Source organism: Rhinichthys klamathensis, unplaced genomic scaffold, assembly GCF_029890125.1.
Source record: "Rhinichthys klamathensis goyatoka isolate OS25496 unplaced genomic scaffold, OSU_Roscu_1.1 h1tg001066l_1, whole genome shotgun sequence".
Taxonomy (NCBI): Eukaryota; Metazoa; Chordata; class Actinopteri; order Cypriniformes; family Leuciscidae; genus Rhinichthys; species Rhinichthys klamathensis.
Window position 1 is genome coordinate 106,699 of NW_026607328.1, and position 25,044 is coordinate 131,742.

Sequence of the window (25,044 nt, forward strand, 5' to 3'; positions counted from 1 at the left end):
AATTCTGAGTTTTTTTCTCGCAATTCAGTTTCTTGCAAGTACGACTTTTATTTATAGAGTTTATAGAACTATATTCTGACTTTTTTTTGTGGAATTGCGAGAAAAAAGTTGAAATTGTGCGAAAAAAGTTGAAATTGTGAGTTTATATACATATTCTACATTTTTCGTAGAATTGCAATTCTGACTTTTTTTCCCGCAATTCAGAGTTTCTTGCAAGCATGACTTTATTCTTGTGACTTTATAGGTATATTCTAACTTTTTTCATAGAATTGCTAAGAAAAAAAATCATAATTGTGAGAAACTCGGAATTGCGAGTTTATATACCTATATTCTGACTGAGATATAAACTCATAATTATAAGTAAAAAAGTCATAATTGTTAGATATAAATTCGTATAAATTGCCTTTTGTTTTTATTCCGTGGTGGAGAGAAGCTTCCATTCAATTGGGCTCTAAACTCTGAGACGTGAAATGAAGCGTCTGTCTGTCTGTCTGTCTGTCTGTCTGTCTGTCTGTACATTTGGCTAAAACATCAACATGACATTAAAACAGAAATAGCAAATAAACAATATACAAAAGCTTTTCCAACAACATCCACAAAAAAATAACCAATAAAGCTTTGAAAAGGAAATGAAGCTCAAAACATCATCATCATCATCTATGAGCAGTACATGACCTGTGAAACTACCCACAATGCATCTGTCATAGACCTCACACAGACAGACAGACAGGTGTATGGAATGAAGGAGGTGAACAAGAAACAGGAAGGAAAAGCAAAAAACAAAAACTGAAAGTGCAAAAATCACTTTGTGAGGAAACAAACGCTGCTGTTCTCTTGTTGCAACATAGAACGGTTTAATAATAATCATTCTTTTTAATAATGTCATAACCATAAAACGTCTTTTACAGAAAACAATAATGAATCATAATTCCTACAGAACATTAGCCATAAAAATGCGTTAAAAATAAAAGAACAGAAGTGAGGAAAGAGCGAGTGAGAGTCGCGGCCCGACCGGAATGATCCGCGGCGTCCCACAGGCTTCACGAGAAATACTTTGGGTTTGTGGCGTTTGGTAATGACGTCTCTTTGTGTGTGTGTGTGTGTGTGTGTGTGTGTGGGGGGTGTTTACATAAGACTCTGTGTAAGCCTTGTACATCGGAGCGCGCGGGAGCGCTACTATGGCGGCGGTAAGAGGGCGTGGTCGGGTGGGGGAGGGGCGGATGATTATTGGGCCTCAGCAGACGGGCGGCACTCGCCCCAGCCAATCAGAGAAACTCCCATGTCATGACGGCCAATGGCGTCGAAGAGGAAGCCGAGTGCTCCGCCCCCTGCGTGCTGGCCACGCCCACGGCGCCCCGACGGACAGACGATGAGGATTTGGCATGACAGCACAACACAGCAGACGGATATGAGCTTTATACAGCAAATACACCCCTGAGAACACACACACACAACATCACCATATATATTACATATCATAAAATTGTACATACAAATATAGAAATATGAACAAAAGTTAAATATAGTAAATCAAATGTGTAAACTTAGTCTAACATTTAAATTTACTTAAGTTTTTTTCACGAATAGTGACAATATGAACAATCATGCAGCCGATTCTGCTATATAATATATTGCTTTATGCGAGTGTACGCACACACACACACGCACACACACACACACACACACACACACACACACACACACACACACACACACACACACACACACACACACACACACACACACACACACACACACACACACACACACACACACACACACACACACACACACACACACACACACACACACACACACACCTGTGTTCGTTAGACCCCGGCCTGTTCCACACTGTACTGCAGGTCGGGGGGTTTGTAGCTTAGCAGCATGTCACTGGTGCAGGAGGACGGGTAACAGGAGGCGGGGGGAACATCGGCCTCCACGTCTAAACACACACATACACACACAACACCATCATCATCATCGTCAGTGAGCGCGTGAGAGTGTGTGTGTGTGTGTGCGTTCACACACCTGACCCCTCCCTCTGCTGCAGCTGCTGGCTTCCTGTCAGAGACGATTGGCTGAGGATGTCCGACATGCGGGCGGAGCTTAGCGCCTTCCCAGCCAATAAGCTCATTCCAGACATAGGCTCCGCCTGCTCCTACAAGAACAGGGGGTCAAGAGGTCAGCGCTGAACACACACACACACACACACACACACTCTGTACATGCTACCCTCTCACACACACACACACACACTCTGTACATGCTACCATTAGGAGATATCATTAGGAAGCATGACATTAGTTTTCACTGTTATGCCGATGATACTCAGCTGTATATTTCTTCACGTCCCGACGAAACTTACCAATTCACAAAATTAACGGAATGCATAGCTGATATAAAAAATTGGATGACTAGTAATTTCCTACTACTAAATTCTGAAAAAACAGAGATTCTAATTATTGGACAAAAAACTTCCACACGTAATAACCTAGAATACTGTCTAACACTCGATGGCTGCTCTGTCAAGTCTTCGTCGTCGGTTAGGAACCTGTGTGTGTGTGTGTGTGTGTGTGTGTGTGTGTGTGTGTGTGTGTGTGTGTGTTCTTTGAAAGCAATCTTTCATTTGAAAGTCACGTGTCTAGTATCTGTAAAACTGCATTTTTCCATCTTAAAAATATATCTAAATTACGCCATATGCTCTCATTGGGAAATGCAGAACGATTAGTCCATGCGTTCATGACCTCAAGGCTAGATTATTGTAATGCTCTACTGGGTGGTTGCCCTGCACGCTTAATAAACAAACTCCAGCTAGTTCAAAACGCAGCCGCTCGAGTTCTTACCAGAACCAGGAAGTATGACCATATTAGCCCGGTTCTGTCAACACTGCATTGGCTGCCTATTAAACATCGTATAAATTTTAAAATATTGCTGATTACCTACAAAGCACTAAATGGTTTAGCTCCCAGTGCTTGAGCGAGCTCTTAACACATTATAGTCCTTCACGTCTATTGCGATCTCTAAACTCCGGCCAGTTGATAATACCTGGAATATCTAAATCGACTGCTGGCGGGAGATCCTTTTCCTATTTAGCACCAAAACTCTGGAACAGTCTTCCTACCATTGTCCGGGAAGCAGACACACTCTGTCAGTTCAAAGCTACACACACACACACTCACGTAGGCGTCGTCGCAGGTCTGGATGGTGTGATGTCGCTGTAATGCTCCTCGGGGTCTGTGTGAGCCGTAGCCGTTGTGATCTCCTTCCATCGGCCGACAGTCTGAGGCGTCACACGACTCTGACACACAACAGGCCAACAAATACATTAGATGCAGAAGCGTGTGTGTGTGTGTGTGTGTGTGTGTGTGTGTGTGTGTGTGTGTGTGTGAGTGAGTGAGTGTGTGTGCATGAGTGTGTGAATGCGCTGAACGATGGGTCACCTCTTGTCGCCGTGGCGCCGCGCATGTAGGCGTGTCTAGGCGTGGGAGAGGAGTAGGGCGGCGTGCTGCAGAGGGGCGGAGCCAGCATCTCGTCACAGGAGGGGGCGGCGGCTTTGGCCAGCAGGCCCTCGTGATAGGCCGGTGCCTCGTCCTCCTCCATGCTCTCCGAGGGAGGGGCGGGGCTTATCTGGAGCAGGTGATGGTAGTGCTGCGTGGGCGGGGCTTGCGGAGGCTCCAAGCTCTCGCCGGATTGGCCCAGCTGCAGCAGCAGCATCTCAGGGGGCGTGGCCGGGGGCGGGGCTGTGCGTGAGTGGCGCTTGAGGAGCGCGGCGAGGTCTTGCGGCGGCAGGCGCGGGTCGGCGTGGCCCGTTAGCGAGTGGCGTGGCGAGAGGAGGCCCTGTAGAGTGGGCGTGACCTGTGGCGGCCGGTACTCTAGCGGCGTGGGCGATAGCAGAGCCTGTTGTAGCGCCGACGGACTCCCGTAACCCTGGTAACCCTCCAGACCCGGCACCTTCAGACACGCCCCCTGCAGGTACGGGTTATAGGTGCCGATCACGCTGCTCATGTTGCCCTCGCCAAACAGGTGCGGGGTAAACTGCTCGTACGTGGAAGTGTGGAAGCGACTCAAACTGCGACTGAAACACACACAACTTCTCATTAGCATAATCACACCCCAAATATTATGCGTGGGAGGAGTCTGGTCTGATCTGACTCCTCCCCTTTTGACTAAAGTCAACATGAAACAATGACATTAATGTGATATTTCAGAGCAAATCACAAATTGCGAGAAAAAAAGTTGTAATTGTGAGTTTATATACATATATTCTAACCGTATTGATGAACTCTATTGTTTGAGAGCGATTGTCAATGATGATTTCATGTTGACTTTAAAACACATAAAACTGGAGCCACTGCATCAGTAGCTAATGTTCATCTAAGATCAGCACTGTTAACACTAGTAAAGCCTAATCAACATGGCGTCTCATATGCACTGACCCAGTGAGCACGACACAGAAGCACACGCTCTACTGCTAGCATTAGCTCACCAGCGCGACTCGAGCACCTCACACGCCGGCGTCAGCCACTCGTCTGGGAGCGTCTCAATATTTACACAGATCGTTTCCACAACAGTGATAAAAACTCCAAAAGAATCATTAAAATAATCTCAATGTCCTAAACATGCTTTAAAACCTCTGGTGCTTTTCGGTCAAAAATGTTACATTTTTTTTTTTTTTTTTTTTTCTTCATCGGAATGGTACGAAACTTGGTAAAGGTTTTGGCTCTTGCTGTGTGAACACAAATAACTCCTGGCCATGATCTGAACAGGTTTAATGGTGCTGATAACAACAGTCACACTTGTGTTTCTCGCGGTCAGAAATGACGCAGTGGAAATGAATGTAGAGTTTCCTCTAGTGGAAGCGTGTGGAACTGCAGCCGAACACACTCTCACTGAACGCTCGTGTACTGAGAGATCAGACTCACATGAGGAACACACTGGGGGAGAGTTACGGCTGAGATTTAGTGCAGTTTTAGAGTGAAATGTGTTTTGGAAAATATATATTTCATAGAAAAATTTTAAATAGTATTTTGTTCATTTCTCTTCAGCAATAATCTGCAAGTGTCGTGTTTGAGAAGAGATCAAACTTCAGTCTGTCGCTCTAAAGCGTTCCAGATTCTCCACAGTTTCAGCTGGACATGTAATTTTCAAGTCTATGCTCAAAAAGTGAATAAATGGATTATAAATACAGTGTAAACATAATTAAGTACCATAAAATCCCCTAAAAATACAAAATATTAAATAAAAAAACATTATCGAACTAAACTATAGTACATTCTTTCAATGAAATGAAAATAATAATTTCACACGTGACACGTGAAAAACACCAGAGGGAACAAACATATACAGCACTGATTCAAAACCAGAAGAACATACAATCAAAGCCTTTTTTAACAATCAAAAATAAAGGACGAATGAATGAACCGAACACACAGATGGCAGAGTGTGTGTGTGTGTGTGTGTCCGCGGCGCTCGCGTCACCTGTGTGTTTCCGCGTTATCGGCGCTCAGCTGTTTCCCCAGAACTCTGTGACACGGGGTTGCTAGGAAACCCTGCCGCTGAGCTCCGCCCCCGAGCTCCACCTCCTGCACCTGAATGGTCACCTGCTGCTGGCGGGCGGAGCCTGACGATAACGGAGGCTGCTGATTGGCCATGCGGGGGAGGCTGGTGGGGGGAGGGCTGGCGCTGGGAGACTGGTAGAGGGCGGAGCCATGCTGAAACTGAACCGCAGAAGCCCCGCCTGTGGGAGGAGTTTAACACGTCAATGTCACTGTGTGAATCACTCAACCGAGGCTGCTGATTGGACACTAACCGTGAGCCTGCATCATCCCCTGACTGCCCGGCGGAGGACTCTGATTGGCTGGTCTGAAGAGGTGGTTGTTAGGATGCGTAGGTGGAGGACTGGAGGGCTGAATACGCAACCTGAGAGAGAGAGAGAGAACACGATGAAGATGTGTGTGTGTGTGTGTGTGAGTGCGAGTGAGTGTGTGAATGAGTGAGTGAGTGTGTGAGTGTGTGTGTGTGTTCACCTCTGTAGCTGGTATGTAAGGTGACTGCTGGGCTGGTTTTCTCCATGTCCCAAAGACAGGGCCTGTAAACAGGAAGTCATTACGGTCAAATCCCTCTATAGTTACACTCAGGAATGTGTGTGTGTGTGTGTGTGTGTTTAACTGCACTTTAGATTAGTGGTTCTAAACCTTTTTGACTGCACTGTCCACAACAATATTCATTATATGAGTTGTTCCCCTGGTTAATCTGAACTGTATACACGAGCACACAACTACTACTTCAGCTATATCAGTCTAGTGCAGGAACAGATGACACGTTCACACCTATAACAATAACGATAACTACAACTATAACGATAACTACAACTATAACGATGATAACTATAACGATAACTATAATGACAACGATAACTATAACTATAACGATATCTATAACTATAGTGATAACTATAACTATAACGATAACGATAACTATAATTATAACTATAACGATAAGATAACTAACTATGACGATAACTATAACGATAACTATAATGTTAACTATAATAAAAAACGATAACTATAACTATAACGATAACTATAACGATAACTATAACGATAACTATAACGATAATGATAACTATAACTATGACGATAACTATAACGTTAACTATAACTATACGATAACTATAACTATAACGATAATTATAACTATAACGATAAGATAACTAAAACTATGACGATAACTATAACGATAACTATAACGTTAACTATAACTATACGATAACTATAACTATAACGATAACTATAACTATACGATAACTATAACGATAACTATAATGATAACGATAACTATAACTATAATGATAACGATAACGATAACTATAACGATAACTATAACTATAACTATAACGATAATGATAACTATAACAATAACTATAACGATAAGATAACTATAACTATAACGATAACTATAACGATAACTATACGATAACTATAACTATAACGATAACTATAACTATACGATAACTATAACGATAACTATAACTATAATGATAACGATAACTATAACGATAACTATAACTATAACGATAACTATAACGATAATGATAACTATAACGATAACTATAACGATAAGATAACTATAACTATAACGATAACTATAACGATAACTATAACGATAACGACAACTATAACGATAACTATAACGAATACGATAACTATAACGATAACTATAACTATACGATAACTATAACGATAACAATAACGATAACTATAAACGATAACGACAACTATAACGATAACTATAACGAATACGATAACTATAATGATAACTATAACTATACGATAACTATAACGATAACAATAACGATAACTATAACGATAACTATAACGATAAGTTAACTATAACTGTAACGATAACTATAACCAGGGCTCAACATAAAAAAAATCCCCACTGGCCCCCGGGGCCAGTAGATCAGAGTTTTGGTGGCCCCTTCTACATTTTTACTGGCCCTGAAAGAAATATAAGGAAAAGCACTTTTCCATTAAACTGTAGGCCTATTTATTGTATACATTAGGATTAATCAATACAGCAAAGGGAGTACAGGAATTAAGAGAGAGCCCCTTTATGCAAAAATAACCAGATGTCAGCCTGCAGTAGATTATTTGTCAATACCTGCTCTCTCCTCATCTCCATCACTCTTTCTTTTTTTCTCAGTCTCCTCGTCTTACTTATGCTTATTAAAGCTAAAGTTATTCATTCAAGAGCTGATTTTCTTTTTGCCTTTTGTTGTTAAATTCTCAGTAATGGCGCAATCCTCAGCATGTTTATTAGACTGGTTCCCCTTTAAGAACGAGTGCAGATCTAATAGTCTACTGATGCACCATATTTTCTCCCAAATATTTCCATAACTACGTCCATTTTAGACATAAACTGTTTAAGTGAATCTCCAAGGCGGTCATTTTGACATATTTTTGTGTATATTTGATCGTTTAAACGCGCACATGAAGCCCAATGTGTAATTTGCTTGTCTCGTTACGGTATGTTTCGGAGCGCGCCGCATTTGGAACAGCATCTCTTGCGCCGATTTTTGTGCTTTTAATAGCTCTTTTTATTATTAAACGCGTCCCGCAATTTAGCAACAGTAGAGACTGCATTTTACAACAATCACCGATCGTGCTGATTCTGTCTTAAAGTTTTAGTTTTAAGGTGAAATGGCAGCGTACTGCTGTGATGGGAAGGAAGTTGCGCTAGACAGAATGCGGCTATAGTTTTTAATGGTTTTACCTCAAATATTCTATAATCTTTGGAAGCTGAAATCTAAAATAAAATCTAAGATCTAAAGTGTGCTACGTTAGAGTGTTTAGTTCTGTCCTCTGCTCTGTGGTCACTCATTAAGCTGGGCTGTCGTGCTGTGCGCACTGTGGCACCGCGTGAGAGATCTCTCTCTATCTGGACTGCGAATAGCAAAGATGCATCACAGACTAATGGTTTAATATTAATATGTCCAGAAATGGCTGGTGACTCAGCGAGATGGTAAAAAAACAACCAATAACGTCTGATGATCACCCCGCGTGTATTTCTCCAGTACCGACAGCAGAGCCAATAACGTCCGAGCTTATCGATACAGCGGTCTTTCAAAATTCAGCCCCGGCTCGTTTAATACCGGGTTTCGGTACCCATCCCTACACCAGTGTAGGCCCTACTGTGTTTTCCATGACACTGGGAATGTCCTCTTTCTCGTATCAGCCTCGTAGTTCTTTGACACTTTAACACGTTAAAATAACCTGAAGTAACACTAATGGTGTGTTCACACCGAACGCGAATTTAATTATTTGCGCGAGTAGATTACATACAAAGTTAATGCAAAGACGCGAATAGACGCATCATTCGCGCCGGGCGTTGCGAATGACGCGAATTGGGCGACGCGTTTGCCGCGAATGTCTTCCGCGCAAGTTGAAAAATTTGAACTCGAGCGAATGTTCAAGCGTCTAACTAGACGCGATAGACGCGTATTTGACGCTCTATCCGCGTTCGGTGTGAACACACCATCCGCGCCACTGTGTATGACGTTTGCTGTTTGTTTTGCTGCGGGCCAGTGACTGGCCAATCAACTTGCCCGACACACTCTTTTACTGGCCCCGGGCCATCAGGCCATTGCTTATGTCGAGCCCTGCTATAACTATAACGATAACTATAACTATAACTATAACTATAACTATAACGATAACGATAACGATAACGATAACTTTAACTATAACTATAACGATAACGCACCCTGAGGTGTGTGTGAGGTCAGACCTGTATCTGCTGGTGTAGGATCTGCTGCTCTTGCTGGTAGAGGATGTGCTGTTGCTGTGTGTGTTCCATCATCCGCTTGTCCTGCGCCGCTGCGTACATCTTCTGCAGCTGCTCACACTCCTGCACACACACACACCAATGTTCTACATCAGTGAATGCAAATTAAAGAACACACAAGGTTTTATTGTCCCATTTCATGTTATTTGCATTTCTGTTCTTAAGTTTTATCATGAAAAAATAAACAGAAGTAATTTGTCATGCTCATAATGTGTGTGCCTGTGTGTGTGTGTGTGCGTGTGTGCGTGTGTGTGTGTGCGTGTGTGTGCCTGTGTGTGTGTGTGTGTGCCTGTGTGTGTGTGTGCCTGTGTGTGTGTGTGTGTGTGTGTGTGTGTGTGTGTGTGTGTGTGTGTGTGTGTGTGTGTGTACCTGTTTGAGCTGGCGGATCAGGCTGTTGTTCTCCATCTGGGTCTTGAAGGCCTGGATGGTTGCGGCTCCATCAGAGAAGCGGCGCACCGGAGAGAAGCGTTCCATCGGAAGGTGAAGGGTGTTGCAGTCTTTATACGACGACCTGAAACACACACACAACGCTCTGCGTTTATAAGGCGTGTGTGAGCTCATGTGGTGGTGAGGGCTCTAACACAGATCCATGAACCCAGAGTGTGCCGCTTCAGCTCCAGTTAACACACACGTGCTCTAGAGTGACGCTGTGATTAAAGGGATAGTTCACCATTAGCCCATGATTTACTCTCCCTCGACTCATCCCAGTGTGTGTGACACTCTTCTGTCACACACACACCATCAGAGTTATGTTAGAAAATGTCCTGGCTCTTCCAAGCTTTATAAGGGGAGTGAACATTGAATTATTCAACAATATTTTTGATCTGCGTTACCTCATGTGGACGATGACGCAATTTTATTCTAGAAACAAACTTCCTGTAATTATTTTCATGTTATCACTGTGAAGCTGCTTTGATACAATCTCCATTGTGAAAAGCTCTATATAAATAAAGATGACTTCACTTGAATGGCTGTTTCTGTTTGGAAGTCCATAAAGTGCATCTTTCCATCATAAAAGTGCATGAAAAACTTTTATCGTTTTTATGATGGACGGATGCACTTTTATGATGGATAGATGCACTTTTATGATGGATAGATGCACTTTTATGATGGATAGATGCACTTTTATGATGGACAGATGCACTTTTATGATGGACAGATGCACTTTTATGATGGTTAGATGCACTTTTATGATGGATAGATGCACTTTTATGATGGACAGATGCACTTTTATGATGGACAGATGCACTTTTATGATGGACAGATGCACTTTTATGATGGACGGATGCACTTTTATGATGGTTAGATGCACTTTTATGATGGATAGATGCACTTTTATGATGGACAGATGCACTTTTATGATGGACAGATGCACTTTTATGATGGACGGATGCACTTTTATGATGGATAGATGCACTTTTATGATGGACAGATGCACTGTTATGATGGATAGATGCACTTTTATGATGGATAGATGCACTTTTATGATGGACGGATGCACTTTTATGATGGATAGATGCACTTTTATGATGGATAGATGCACTTTTATGATGGACAGATGCACTTTTATGATGGATAGATGCACTTTTATGATGGATAGATGCACTTTTATGATGGACAGATGCACTTTTATGATGGATAGATGCACTTTTATGATGGACCGATGCACTTTTATGATGGACCGATGCACTTTTATGATGGACAGATGCACTTTTATGATGGATAGATGCACTTTTATGATGGACGGATGCACTTTTATGATGGATAGATGCACTTTTATGATGGACAGATGCACTTTTATGATGGATAGATGCACTTTTATGATGGATAGATGCACTTTTATGATGGACAGATGCACTTTTATGATGGATAGATGCACTTTTATGATGGACCGATGCACTTTTATGATGGACCGATGCACTTTTATGATGGACAGATGCACTTTTATGATGGATAGATGCACTTTTATGATGGACGGATGCACTTTTATGATGGACAGATGCACTTTTATGATGGATAGATGCACTTTTATGATGGACGGATGCACTTTTATGATGGATGGATGCACTTTTATGATGGATTGATGTACTTTTATGATGGATAGATGCACTTTTATGATGGATAGATGCACTTTTATGATGGACGGATGCACTTTTATGATGGACAGATGCACTTTTATGATGGACAGATGCACTTTTATGATGGATAGATGCACTTTTATGATGGATAGATGCACTTTTATGATGGATAGATGCACTTTTATGATGGACAGATGCACTTTTATGATGGATAGATGCACTTTTATGATGGACAGATGCACTTTTATGATGGACACATGCACTTTTATGATGGACAGATGCACTTTTATGATGGACAGATGCACTTTTATGATGGATAGATGCACTTTTATGATGGATAGATGCACTTTTATGATGGACAGATGCACTTTTATGATGGATAGATGCACTTTTATGATGGATAGATGCACTTTTATGATGGACAGATGCACTTTTATGATGGATAGATGCACTTTTATGATGGACCGATGCACTTTTATGATGGACCGATGCACTTTTATGATGGACAGATGCACTTTTATGATGGATAGATGCACTTTTATGATGGACGGATGCACTTTTATGATGGATAGATGCACTTTTATGATGGACAGATGCACTTTTATGATGGATAGATGCACTTTTATGATGGACAGATGCACTTTTATGATGGACGGATGCACTTTTATGATGGACAGATGCACTTTTATGATGGACAGATGCACTTTTATGATGGACGGATGCACTTTTATGATGGACGGATGCACTTTTATGATGGATAGATGCACTTTTATGATGGACAGATGCACTTTTATGATGGACAGATGCACTTTTATGATGGACGGATGCACTTTTATGATGGACGGATGCACTTTTATGATGGATAGATGCACTTTTATGATGGACAGATGCACTTTTATGATGGACGGATGCACTTTTATGATGGACGGATGCACTTTTATGATGGACGGATGCACTTTTATGATGGACAGATGCACTTTTATGATGGATAGATGCACTTTTATGATGGATAGATGCACTTTTATGATGGACGGATGCACTTTTATGATGGACGGATGCACTTTTATGATGGACGGATGCACTTTTATGATGGACGGATGCACTTTTATGATGGACGGATGCACTTTTATGATGGATAGATGCACTTTTATGATGGACGGATGCACTTTTATGATGGACAGATGCACTTTTATGATGGACAGATGCACTTTTATGATGGACAGATGCACTTTTATGATGGACAGATGCACTTTTATGATGGATAGATGCACTTTTATGATGGACGGATGCACGTTTATGGACTTCCAAACAGAAACAGCCATTCACTGCTATTATAAAGCTTGGAAGAGTCAGGACAATTTTTTAATATAACTGATTCTATTCGTCTGAAAGAAGAGTGTCATATACACCTAGGATGAGTTGAGGGTTAATTTTCATTTCTGGGTGAACTATCCCTTTAACTGTGTCCTGTCATCATCATCTTCATCATCTCCTGAATCAGTTGAGTGCTCAGATGGACCGCTACGCCTCAGCATGTGGAACGAACATCAACACAACACTCACAAACGCCCCGACGGAAACACGTCACAGATCTGACATGTGACTCAGCGGCAGCAGACCAATCACGTTCAGGCGTTTCGTACAGCGATCGCAAGTCTGTCCTGCAGTTCCTCTATGAACACGACCGGAGACAGGTCAAAGGTCAGAGCTAAACTCATGAGGGTCACCATGTGCTCACTCATCCAAACACTTCCTCTTCATCCTGACGCTTCTGTGACCTCATTTCCTCTGCAGACAGGAAGTCAGCAGGATCTGCTCCTCTGATGTCAAAGTTTTTTTAATTATTTTTTTATTTTATTTACACTTTAAATTACTAGATTTTCTATATCTAGATTAGATCAATAAATAATAATTTAAGTACATTCTTTACATTTTTACTAATTTCATGCATAAGCCTTTTAATGCAGCTCTAAATATCTTACATCGGGAGTCTTTGCCTCTTGTGGAAAATAATAATAACACATGATATTTCATGACTCTAGATGGGCTTATAGCTCTATATGGAGCAGAGGAGAAAATGATTCAGATACACATCTAGACATTATAAAATAATTTTTGGTAAAGTTTTACCATTCTTAGTGTGAATTTTGAGCATTTTTAAGTTTTTCTATGTGTCATTACAGCTTCAAAAACTGCTGTTATAATTTTACCATTTATTTTGCATTTCTGTGTGTGTGTGTGTGTGTGTGTGTGTGAGGATGAGTGTGTGTGTGTGTGTGCATGTGAGTGTGTGTGTGTGTGTGTGTGTGTGTGTGCATGTGAGTGTGTGAGAGTGTGTGTGTGTGTGTGTGTGTGTGTGAGAGTGTGTGTGTGTGCGCGTGTGTTCATGTGAGTGTGTGCATATGTGTGTGTGTGTGTGTGAGCATGTAAGTGTATGTGTGTGTGTGTGTGTTTGTGAGTGCGCATGTGTGTGTGAGTGTGTGTGTGTATATGTATGTGTGTGTGAGTGTGTAAGTGTATATGTGTGTGTGTGTGTGTGAGCATGTAAGTGTATGTGTGTGTGTGTGTGTGTGTGTGTGTGTGTGTGTGTGTTTGTGAGTGCGCATGTGTGTGTGAGTGTGTAAGTGTATATGTGTGTGTGTGTGTGAGCATGTAAGTGTATGTGTGTGTGTGTGTGTGTTTGTGAGTGCGCATGTGTGTGTGAGTGTGTAAGTGTATGTGTGTGTGTGTGTGTGTGTGTGTCCCTCACCGGCAGTGTTGTTCGGGGGTCCAGCCCCTCTGCCGGGCTCTCTGTGTGTCCGAGAGCTCGCTGGTCATGTGACAGGGACCCGTGCCGTGTGTTGTGTGCCGCTTGGAACTGTTCGCCAGATACCTGGACCACAGGAATCAGGATCAGGCTCTGATTGGCTGCCGCCAGCCCTCTGACGGGCCACTCATCCAATCGGCACAGACTCAGAGCGGCTCCGCTCTGCCTTTTAGCCGGTCATTTTTGCAAAGCGATTAGACAGAAGCAAAGCCACAGAAGGGAAACTTGCCGTCGACTGACACAAGAGGTCAGAGGTCACTTTAGACTCGGGAGAATTTAGAGGCGGTTTAGAAAGTGATGCTGATGGACAGACAGAGAGAGAGAGACAGAAGAGAGAGAGAGAGAGAGAGAGAGAGAGAGAGAGAGAGAGAGAGAGAGAGAGAGAGAGAGAGAGAGAGAGAGAGAGAAAAGAAAGAGAGACTAAAGCCTAAAGCACTGAAAGTTCACGGCTTCACAAGACCACGGCTCCCAGCGCAGCAGAAGCTCACTTACATGGACACAAAACTCACACACACACACTCACACACACACTCACTCACACATAAACTCACACTCACACTCACACACTCAAGCAAACACACACCACCACCAGAGAATGCCGCGCTCCAACACACTCTTCAAACACCTGTGTGTGTCTGAAAGGGAGTGTGTGTTGGAGTTGGTAGAGGAAACACAAGCGTCTGCATGCACACACACACACACCGTACCTCTGAACAGCCTCCGGATCCGGTTCGGCGTCAGATCCCTCCTCGTCGACTGGAGCCACGGCGGGAATTGGATGCTAACAAACACACACACACACACATCAGAACTCAAAATCTGCTTCATTGAAGCGCGAGAGACTGTGTGTTCTGTCCTCGTGTGTATCAGTGTACTGGACCCGTGCAGCTCTTAAAGGGACAGCGCTCATATTCCTCCGTCTCTATAATAACACTAATATTCCTCCGTCTCTATAATAACACTAATATTCCTCCGTCTCTATAATAACTCTAATATTCCTGCCGTCTCTATAATAACTCTAATCACACAACAGAAGACTGAGAACACACACTCGTTTTTAACCCACTGGAGCGAGAGACTGTGTGTTCTGTCCTCGTGTGTATCAGTGTACTGGACCCGTGCAGCTCTTAAAGGGACAGCGCTCAGATTCCTCCGTCTCTATAATAACACTAATATTCCTCCGTCTCTATAATAACTCTAATATTCCTCCGTCTCTATAATAACACTAATATTCCTCCGTCTCTATAATAACACTAATCACACAACAGAAGACTGAGAACACACACTCCCTCTTCACTGAATAACTTCTGTAACTATATCTGTAATGTAGATTTTATTTATAAACTGCAGTGTTATTTTACACTTGATTACAGTTTCTGAACCTGAAAATCTTAAAACTGTTTATTTCAATCGCATCTTTGTTCAGTTGTGTCTATTTGTAGCGATTGCTAATTTTCCATGTGTTCTTGTTTAATAACTGAGTGTTTATTGTGTGTAATAATGCTGAAGTGTGTATTAGTTGGGCTAGTTGTTCTTCTATGGTGTGTTTAACCCTCAGGCAAACGCTGTGTGTGTAAGTGTTCTTCAGCTGATGATTTCTGCTCATGATATTCAGACACAGTTACAGGTTCTGCAATAACACTAAATGTGAATGATATCTAAGTTTTTTTTTTTTTTTACCTTATTGGAATTGAAATTAGAAATCAATAAGCAGAACTGAAATCAGAATCGTTAAAATTCAATTGATACCCAATGATGCAATGGAATGTGTTTCTGAAGTGCAGCTGTGAGAAGCATGAGGGATTGTGGGATTGCAATGTGTGTCTCACCGGGCTGGTGACTAGCGGCGACTGACCGCGCGGCCTCTTCAACAGCTGCTGTGCGTGAAGCTGAATGTTAGCGCCACCGTCAGACGCCCGGCGGCCCAGAGGACCCATACCGTTCAGCAGCTGAAGAGTCGGAGGCTGCAGCAGAGACTGCTCCTACACACACACACACACACACACACACACACACACACACACACACACACACACACACACAGAGGAACGTCACATCATGGAGTTACCCAAGAATGTGAGTGAGTGAGTGAATAAGTTTGTGAGTGAGTGAGTGTGTGTGAGTATATGTGTGTGTGAGTGAGTGAGTGAGTGAGTGAGTGAGTGAGTGAGTGAGTGAGTGAGTGAGTGAGAGAGTGAGAGAGTGAGAGAGTGAGAGAGTGAGTGTGTGTGTGAGAGTGAGTGTGTGTGTGTGAGTGAGTGAGTGAGTGAGTGTGTGAGTGAGTGAGTGTGTGAGTGAGTAAGTGACTGAGTGTGAGAGAGTGAGTGAGTGAGTGAGTGAGTGTGTGAGTGTGTGAGTGAGTGTGTGAGTGAGTGAGTGTGTGAGTGAGTGAGTGTGAGAGAGTGAGTGAGTGAGTGAGTGAGTGTGTGAGTGAGTGAGTGAGTGAGTGAGTGAGTGAGTGTGAGTGAGTGTGAGTGAGTAAGTGTGTGTGTGAGTGAGTGAGTGAGTGAGTGTGTGTGTGAGTGAGTGAGTGAGTGAGTGAGTGAGTGAGTGTGTGAGTGTGTGAGTGAGTGAGTGAGTGAGTGAGTGAGTGAGTGAGTGTGTGAGTGTGTGAGTGAGTGAGTGAGTGAGTGAGTGAGTGTGTGAGTGAGTGAGTGTGAGTAAGTGTGTGTGTGAGTGAGTGAGTGAGTGAGTGAGTGAGTGAGTGAGTGAGTGAGTGAGTGTGTGAGTGAGTGAGTGAGTGTGTGAGTGAGTGAGTGAGTGTGAGTGAGTAAGTGTGTGTGTGAGTGAGTGAGTGAGTGAGTGAGTATGTTGTACCTTGTACTCAAGCTGCTGTGTGGGTTGCATGTTCTGGGTGGGCATCAGATGCATCTGTGCCATAGTGGGAACAAGCTGAGGGAAGGGCGGCTGAGGGGCCACACGAGGAAACCCAGGGGCCAGTTTCTGAAGATCCTCCTGAATCTCCGCCCTGAGAAACACACACACACAGACAGAAAACATCAGTACACTGGGAGGGGGTTTAGTTACGTGGGAGGGGTTTACATTGAAGTGGAAGGGACTTTAATTGGGCGAGAGGGGTTTAGAGTGAACTTGAAGGGACTTTAGTGAGGTGAGAGTTGTTTAGAGTGATCTGGAAGGGACTTTAGTGAGGTGAGAGTGGTTTAGAGTGAACTGGAAGGGACTTTAGATTGGTGAGAGGGGTTTAGAGTGAACTTGAAGGGACTTTACTTAGGTGAGAAGGGTTTAGAGTGAACTGGAAGGGACTTTAGTGAGGTGAGAGGGGTTTACAGTGAACTGGAGCGGACTTTAGATTAGTGAGAGGGGTTTAGAATTAACTGGAAGGGACTTTAGTTAGGTGGGAGTGGTTTGGAGTGAACTGGAAGGGACTTTAGTTAGGCGAGAGGGGTTTAGAGTGAACTGGAAGGGACTTCAGATAGGTGAGAGGGGTTTAGAGTGAACTGGAAGGGACTTTAGTGAGGTGAGAGGGGTTTAGAATTAACTGGAAGGGACTTTAGTTAGGTGAGAGGGGTTTAGAGTGAACTGGAAGGGACTTCAGATAGGTGAGAGGGGTTTAGAGTGAACTGGAAGGGACTTTAGTGAGGTGAGAGGGGTTTAGAATTAACTGGAAGGGACTTTAGTTAGGTGAGAGGGGTTTAGAATTAACTGGAAGGGACTTCAGTGAGGTGAGAGGGGTTTAGAGTGAACTGGAAGGGACTTCAGATAGGTGAGAGGGGTTTAGAGTGAACTGGAAGGGACTTTAGTGAGGTGAGAGGGGTTTAGAATTAACTGGAAGGGACTTTAGTTAGGTGAGAGGGGTTTAGAATTAACTGGAAGGGACTTCAGTGAGGTGAGAGGGGTTTAGAGTTAACTGGAAGGGACTTTAGTGAGGTGAGAAGGGTTTAGAATTAACTGGAAGGGACTTTAGTTAGGTGAGAAGGGTTTAGAGTGAACTGGAAGGGACTTTAGTGAGGTGAGAAGGGTTTAGTTAACTGGAAGGGACTTTAGTGAGGTGAGAGGGGTTTAGAGTTAACTGGAAGGGACTTTAGTGAGGTGAGAGGGGTTTAGAGTTAACTGGAAGGGACTTTAGTGAGGTGAGAAGGGTTTAGAGTGAACTGGAAGGGACTTCAGATAGGTGAGAGGGGTTTAGAATTGACTGGAAGGGACTTTAGTGAGGTGAGAGGGGTTTAGAATTAACTGGAAGGGACTTTAGTGAGGTGAGAGGGGTTTCGAATTAACTGGAAGGGACTTTAGTTAGGCGAGAGGGGTTTAGAGTGAACTGGAAGGGACTTCAGATAGGTGAGAGGGGTTTAGAGTGAACTGGAAGGGACCTTAATGAGGTGAGAGTTGTTTCGAGTTAACTGGAAGGGACTTTAATAAGTTGAGAGGGGTTTAGAGTGAACTGGAAGGGACTTTAGTGAGGTGAGAAGGGTTTAGAGTTGACTGGAAGGGACATTAGTTAGGTGAGAGAAACTGGAACGGAGGGGCTTTAGTGAGGTGAAAGGTGTTTAGAGTGATGTGGAAGGGACTTTAGTAAGGTGAGAGGGGTTTAGAGTTAACTGGAAGGGACTTTAGTGAGGTGAGAGGGGTTTAGAGTGAACTGGAAGGGACTTTAGTTAGGTGAGAGGGGTTTAGAGTTAACTGGAAGGGACTTCAGTGAGGTGAGAGGGATTTAGAGTGAACTGGAAGGGACTTTAGTTAGATGAGAGGGGTTTAGAGTTAACTGGAAGGGACTTTAGTTAGGTGAGAAGGGTTTAGAGTGAACTGGAAGGGACTTTAGTGAGGTGAGAAGGGTTTAGTTAACTGGAAGGGACTTTAGTGAGGTGAGAGGGGTTTAGAGTTAACTGGAAGGGACTTTAGTGAGGTGAGAGGGGTTTAGAGTTAACTGGAAGGGACTTTAGTGAGGTGAGAAGGGTTTAGAGTGAACTGTAAGGGACTTCAGTGAGGTGAGAAGGGTTTAGAGTGAACTTGAAGGGACTTTAGTTAGGTGAGAGTGGTTTAGAGTGAACTTGAAGGGACTTTAGTGAGGTGAGAGTTGTTTAGAGTGAACTGGAAGGGACTTTAGTTAGGTGAGAAGGGTTTAGAGTTAACTGGAAGGGACTTTAGTGAGGTGAGAGGGGTTTAGAGTTTACTGGAAGGGGCTTTAGTGAGGTGATATGGGTTTAGACTGAACTGGAAGGGACTTTAGTGAGGTGAGAAGGGGTTAGGAGTTAACTGGAAGGGACTTTAGTGAGGTGAGAAGGGTTTAGAGTGAACTGGAAGGGACTTTAGTGAGGTGAGAGTGGTTTAGAGTTAACTTGAAGTTGGTTTAGAGTGGACTGGAAGGTACTTTAGTTAGGTGAGAGGGGTTTAGAGTTAACTGGAAGGGACTTTAGTGAGGTGAGAAGGGTTTAGAGTTAACTGGAAGGGACTTTAGTGAGGTGAGAGGGGTTTGGAGTTAACTGGAAGGGACTTTAGTGAGGTGAGAGGGGTTTAGAGTTAACTGGAAGGGACTTTAGTGAGGTGAGAGGGGTTTAGAGTTAACTGGAAGGGACTTTAGTGAGGTGAGAAGGGTTTAGAGTTAACTGGAAGAGACTTTAGTGAGGTGAGAAGGGTTTAGAGTTAACTGTAAGGGACTTTAGTGAGGTGAGAAGGGTTTAGAGTGAACTTGAAGGGACTTTAGTTAGGTGAGAGTGGTTTAGAGTGAACTTGAAGGGACTTTAGTGAGGTGAGAGGGGTTTAGAGTTAACTGTAGAGTTAACTGGAAGGGACTTTAGTGAGGTGAGAGGGGTTTAGAGTTAACTGGAAGGGACTTTAGTTAGGTGAGAGGGGTTTAGAGTTAACTGGAAGGGACTTTAGTTAGGTGAGAAGGGTTTAGAGTTAACTGGAAGGGACTTTAGTTAGGTGAGAGGGGTTTAGAGTGAACTTGAAGGGACTTTAGTTAGGTGAGAGTGGTTTAGAGTTAACTGCGGGTGGTGATGGCGCAGTGGATAAGACACATGCCTTTGGTGTGAGAGACCCGGGTTCAAATCCACTGTGAGACACCAATGTGTCCCTGAGCAAGACACTTAACCCCTAGTTGCTCCAGAGGCGTGCGACCTCTGACATATATAGCAATTGTAAGTCGCTTTGGATAAAAGCGTCAGCTAAATGAATAAATGTAAATGTAAACTGGAAGGGGCTTTAGTTAGGTGAGAGGGGTTTAGAGTGAACGGAGGGTCTTTAGTGAGGTGGGAGTGGTTTAGAGTTAACTGGAAGGGACTTTAGTGAGGTGAGAAGGGATTAGAGTGAACTGGAAGGGAATTTAGTGAGGTGAGAAGGGTTTAGAGTTAACTGGAAGGGACTTTAGTGAGGTGAGAAGGGATTAGAGTGAACTGGAAGGGACTTTAGTGAGGTGAAAAGGGTTTAGAGTTAACTGGAAGGGACTTTAGTGAGGTGAGAAGGGATTAGAGTGAACTGGAAGGGACTTTAGTGAGGTGGGAGTGGTTTGGAGTGAACTGGAAGGGACTTTAGTTAGGTGAGAGGGGTTTAGAGTGAACTGGAAGGGACTTCAGATAGGTGAGAGGGGTTTAGAGTGAACTGGAAGAGACCTTAATGAGGTGAGAGTTGTTTAGAGTTAACTGGAAGGGACTTTAATAAGTTGAGAGGGGTTTAGAGTGAACTGGAAGGGACTTTAGTTGCGAGTAACTGGAACGGAGGGGCTTTAGTGAGGTGAGAGTTGTTTAGAGTGAACTGGAAGGGACTTTAGATAGGTGAGAGGGGTTTAGAGTGAACTGGAAGGGACTTTAGTTAGGTGAGAGGGGTTTAGAGTGAACTGGAAGGGACTTTAGTGAGGTGAGAGGGGTTTAGAGTGAACGGAGGGGCTTTAGTGAGGTGGGAGTGGTTTAGAGTGAACTGGAAGGGACTTTAGTGAGGTGAGAAGGGTTTAGAGTTAACTGGAAGGGACTTTAGTGAGGTGAGAGGGGTTTAGAGTTAACTGGAAGGGACTTTAGTGAGGTGAGAGGGGTTTAGAGTGAACTGGAAGGGACTTTAGTGAGGTGAGAGGGATTTAGAGTGAACTGGAAGGGACTTTAGTGAGGTGAGAGGGGTTTAGAGTGAACTGGAAGGGACTTTAGTGAGGTGAGAGGGGTTTAGAGTTAACTGGAAGGGACTTTAGTGAGGTGAGAGTTGTTTAGAGTGAACTGGAAGGGACTTTAGATTGGTGAGAGTGGTTTAGAGTGAACTGGAAGGGACTTTAGATTGGTGAGAGGGGTTTAGAGTGAACTTGAAGGGACTTTAGTTAGGTGAGAGGGGTTTAGAGTGAACTGGAAGGGACTTTAGTGAGGTGAGAGGGGTTTAGAGTTAACTGGAAGGGACTTTAGTGAGGTGAGAGTTGTTTAGAGTGAACTGGAAGGGACTTTAGATTGGTGAGAGGGGTTTAGAGTGAACTTGAAGGGACTTTAGATTGGTGAGAGGGGTTTAGAGTGAACTTGAAGGGACTTTAGTTAGGTGAGAAGGGTTTAGAGTGAACTGGAAGGGACTTTAGAGAGGTGAGAGGGGTTTAGAGTGAACTGGAGCGGACTTTAGATTGGTGAGAGGGGTTTAGATTGAACTGGAAGGGACTTTAGTGAGGTGGGAGTGGTTTGGAGTGAACTGGAAGGGACTTCAGATAGGTGAGAGGGGTTTAGAGTGAACTGGAAGAGACGTTAATGAGGTGAGAGTTGTTTAGAGTTAACTGGAAGGGACTTTAGTGAGGTGAGATGGGATTAGAGTTAACTGGAAGGGACTTTAATAAGTTGAGAGGGGTTTAGAGTGAACTGGAAGGGACTTTAGTTGCGAGTAACTGGAACGGAGGGGCTTTAGTGAGGTGAGAGTTGTTTAGAGTGAACTGGAAGGGACTTTAGATAGGTGAGAGGGATTTAGAGTGAACTGGAAGGGACTTTAGTGAGGTGAGAGGGGTTTAGAGTGAACTGGAAGGGACTTTAGTGAGGTGAGAGGGGTTTAGAGTGAACGGAGGGGCTTTAGTGAGGTGGGAGTGGTTTAGAGTTAACTGGAAGGGACTTTAGTGAGGTGAGAGGGGTTTAGAGTTAACTGGAAGGGACTTTAGTGAGGTGAGAAGGATTTAGAGTTAACTGGAAGGGACTTTAGTGAGGTGAGAAGGGTTTAGAGTTAACTGGAAGGGACTTTAGTGAGGTGAGAGGGGTTTAGAGTTAACTGGAAAGGACTTAAGTGAGGTGAGAGGGGTTTAGAGTGAACTGGAAGGGACTTTAGTGAGGTGAGAAGGGGTTAGAGTGAACTGGAAGGGACTTTAGTGAGGTGAGAGGGGTTTAGAGTTAACTGGAAGGGACTTTAGTTAGGTGAGAAGGGTTTAGAGTGAACTGGAAGGGACTTTAGTGAGGTGAGAGGGGTTTAGAGTTAACTGGAAGGGACTTTAGTGAGGTGAGAGGGGTTTAGAGTTAACTGGAAGGGACTTTAGTGAGGTGAGAGGGGTTTAGAGTTAACTGGAAGGGACTTTAGTGAGGTGAGAGGGGTTTAGAGTTAACTGGAAGGGACTTTAGTGAGGTGAGAAGGATTTAGAGTTAACTGGAAGGGACTTTAGTGAGGTGAGAAGGGTTTAGAGTTAACTGGAAGGGACTTTAGTGAGGTGAGAGGGGTTTAGAGTTAACTGGAAGGGACTTTAGTGAGGTGAGAAGGATTTAGAGTTAACTGGAAGGGACTTTAGTGAGGTGAGAAGGGTTTAGTTAACTGGAAGGGACTTTAGTAAGGTGAGAGGGGTTTAGAGTGAACTGGAAGGGACTTTAGTGAGGTGAGAGGGGTTTAGAGTTAACTGGAAGGGACTTTAGTGAGGTGAGAAGGATTTAGAGTTAACTGGAAGGGACTTTAGTGAGGTGAGAAGGGTTTAGTTAACTGGAAGGGACTTTAGTGAGGTGAGAGGGGTTTAGAGTTAACTGGAAGGGACTTTAGTGAGGTGAGAGGGGTTTAGAGTTAACTGGAAGGGACTTTAGTGAGGTGAGAAGGATTTAGAGTTAACTGGAAGGGACTTTAGTGAGGCGAGAAGGGTTTAGAGTTAACTGGAAGGGACTTTAGTGAGGTGAGAGGGGTTTAGAGTTAACTGGAAGGGACTTTAGTGAGGTGAGAGGGGTTTAGAGTGAACTGGAAGGGACTTTAGTGAAGTGAGAAGGGGTTAGAGTGAACTGGAAGGGACTTTAGTGAGGTGAGAGGGGTTTGGAGTTAACTGGAAGGGACTTTAGTTAGGTGAGAAGGGTTTAGAGTGAACTGGAAGGGACTTTAGTGAGGTGAGAGGGGTTTAGAGTGAACTGGAAGGGACTTTAGTGAGGTGAGAGGGGTTTAGAGTTAACTGGAAGGGACTTTAGTGAGGTGAGAGGGGTTTAGAGTGAACTGGAAGGGACTTTAGTGAGGTGAGAGTTGTTTAGAGTGAACTGGAAGGGACTTTAGTGAGGTGAGAGGGGTTTAGAGTTAACTGGAAGAGACTTTAGTGAGGTGAGAAGGGTTTAGAGTGAACTGGAAGGGACTTTAGTGAGGTGAGAAGGGTTTAGAGTTAACTGGAAGAGACTTTAGTGAGGTGAGAAGGGTTTAGAGTGAACTGGAAGGGACTTTAGTGAGGTGAGAGGGGTTTAGAGTGAACTGGAAGGGACTTTAGTGAGGTGAGAGGGGTTTAGAGTTAACTGGAAGGGACTTTAGTGAGGTGAGAAGGGTTTAGAGTTAACTGGAAGGGACTTTAGTGAGGTGAGAAGGGTTTAGAGTGAACTGGAAGGGACTTTAGTGAGGTGAGAGGGGTTTAGAGTGAACTGGAAGGGACTTTAGTGAGGTGAGAGGGGTTTAGAGTTAACTGGAAGGGACTTAAGTGAGGTGAGAGGGGTTTAGAGTTAACTGGAAGGGACTTTAGTGAGGTGAGAAGGGTTTAGAGTAGGGATGCACGGTATACCGGTACTGCAAAAATACCGGTATATATTGTATTTCAAATGGTACAATATCATAATTTTGTTCAATTCGGTATTTGATGCGCTGCTGTTTCGAAGTTCACCACTAGGCAGGGCGCTACCTAAACTGACGCTTTGCGAAACCGGCAAACGGTGACAACAGAGGAACACGATGGATCAAACGAAGCTCATTCGAATTTCTACACGCCCGAAATTAATAAATAGAGAGAGCAGTAGGAGTGAAATAAGGCATTACTTTGCCAACAAAAGTAATGAGAAAAGTAAAGAAACAGATCTCAATGCACCACTCTGCAAACGGGGAGGCAACTGACTAAGCACTTGTCAGTTGCTCATCTTGACTTGTTCAGAGAGTTCAAAGATTGACAGGTTAGTCCATCATTCAACTAATTTAATTTAGACTTTTATTGAACACTGAACAGCGCACATACATAAGAGCTTATCAATTATATATGATACAGTAAACACGAAAGCTCAAATCTGCTTGCATGACACGCTAGAACCAATTCAGTTTAGGTCTCATCATTTTTGCACTTTCAAACAAACATATATTAATTGAATTTGAAAGAATAAAGAATAAAAATGTGAATAATATTAATTTTAGTATTAGTGATAGTAAAATGAATGGCATATTAGTGCCGCTGTGGCGACCCCTAGAGCAATAAGCCGAGAGAGGGAGAGAGTAATATTAGTAATATGAATATTACTAATATTACAATTAGGCTACATTTGTCAACATTCATTAGGTAACCTGACCTAACAGTAATATAGCATTTATTAATCTATATCAATCAGTAATTAAATGACCTAGAAAATTAAATTTACTAATACATGTTTTTAGCATGTTAACATTACTTTATGTAATGCATTAAACTAATATAACCCCAAACAGTAACCA

The 25,044-nt window shown here is 43.3% G+C and overlaps 1 protein-coding gene across 3 annotated transcripts in view; it reads right to left on the bottom strand.

Annotated features, from left to right (window-relative positions):
- Positions 1–389: 389 nt before the first annotated feature.
- The window catches only part of sik3 (SIK family kinase 3), a 50,742-nt gene continuing 26,087 nt past the window's right edge, over positions 390–25,044 (bottom strand). For 2 of the 3 annotated variants that reach the window (XM_056244743.1, XM_056244745.1), the window contains 14 exons: positions 17,050–17,200; positions 16,062–16,214; positions 14,940–15,013; positions 14,176–14,298; positions 9,718–9,859; positions 9,292–9,411; positions 6,030–6,091; positions 5,813–5,922; positions 5,482–5,740; positions 3,444–4,078; positions 3,183–3,301; positions 2,032–2,161; positions 1,821–1,945; positions 390–1,434 (listed from right to left, as the gene is read on the bottom strand). In XM_056244743.1, the coding sequence (XP_056100718.1) occupies positions 1,830–1,945; positions 2,032–2,161; positions 3,183–3,301; positions 3,444–4,078; positions 5,482–5,740; positions 5,813–5,922; positions 6,030–6,091; positions 9,292–9,411; positions 9,718–9,859; positions 14,176–14,298; positions 14,940–15,013; positions 16,062–16,214; positions 17,050–17,200 (2,194 nt within the window). In that variant the 3' untranslated portion in view covers positions 390–1,434; positions 1,821–1,829. The remainder of the gene's footprint in view (positions 1,435–1,820; positions 1,946–2,031; positions 2,162–3,182; positions 3,302–3,443; positions 4,079–5,481; positions 5,741–5,812; positions 5,923–6,029; positions 6,092–9,291; positions 9,412–9,717; positions 9,860–14,175; positions 14,299–14,939; positions 15,014–16,061; positions 16,215–17,049; positions 17,201–25,044) is intronic. The other variant, XM_056244744.1, reaches the window with a different exon arrangement.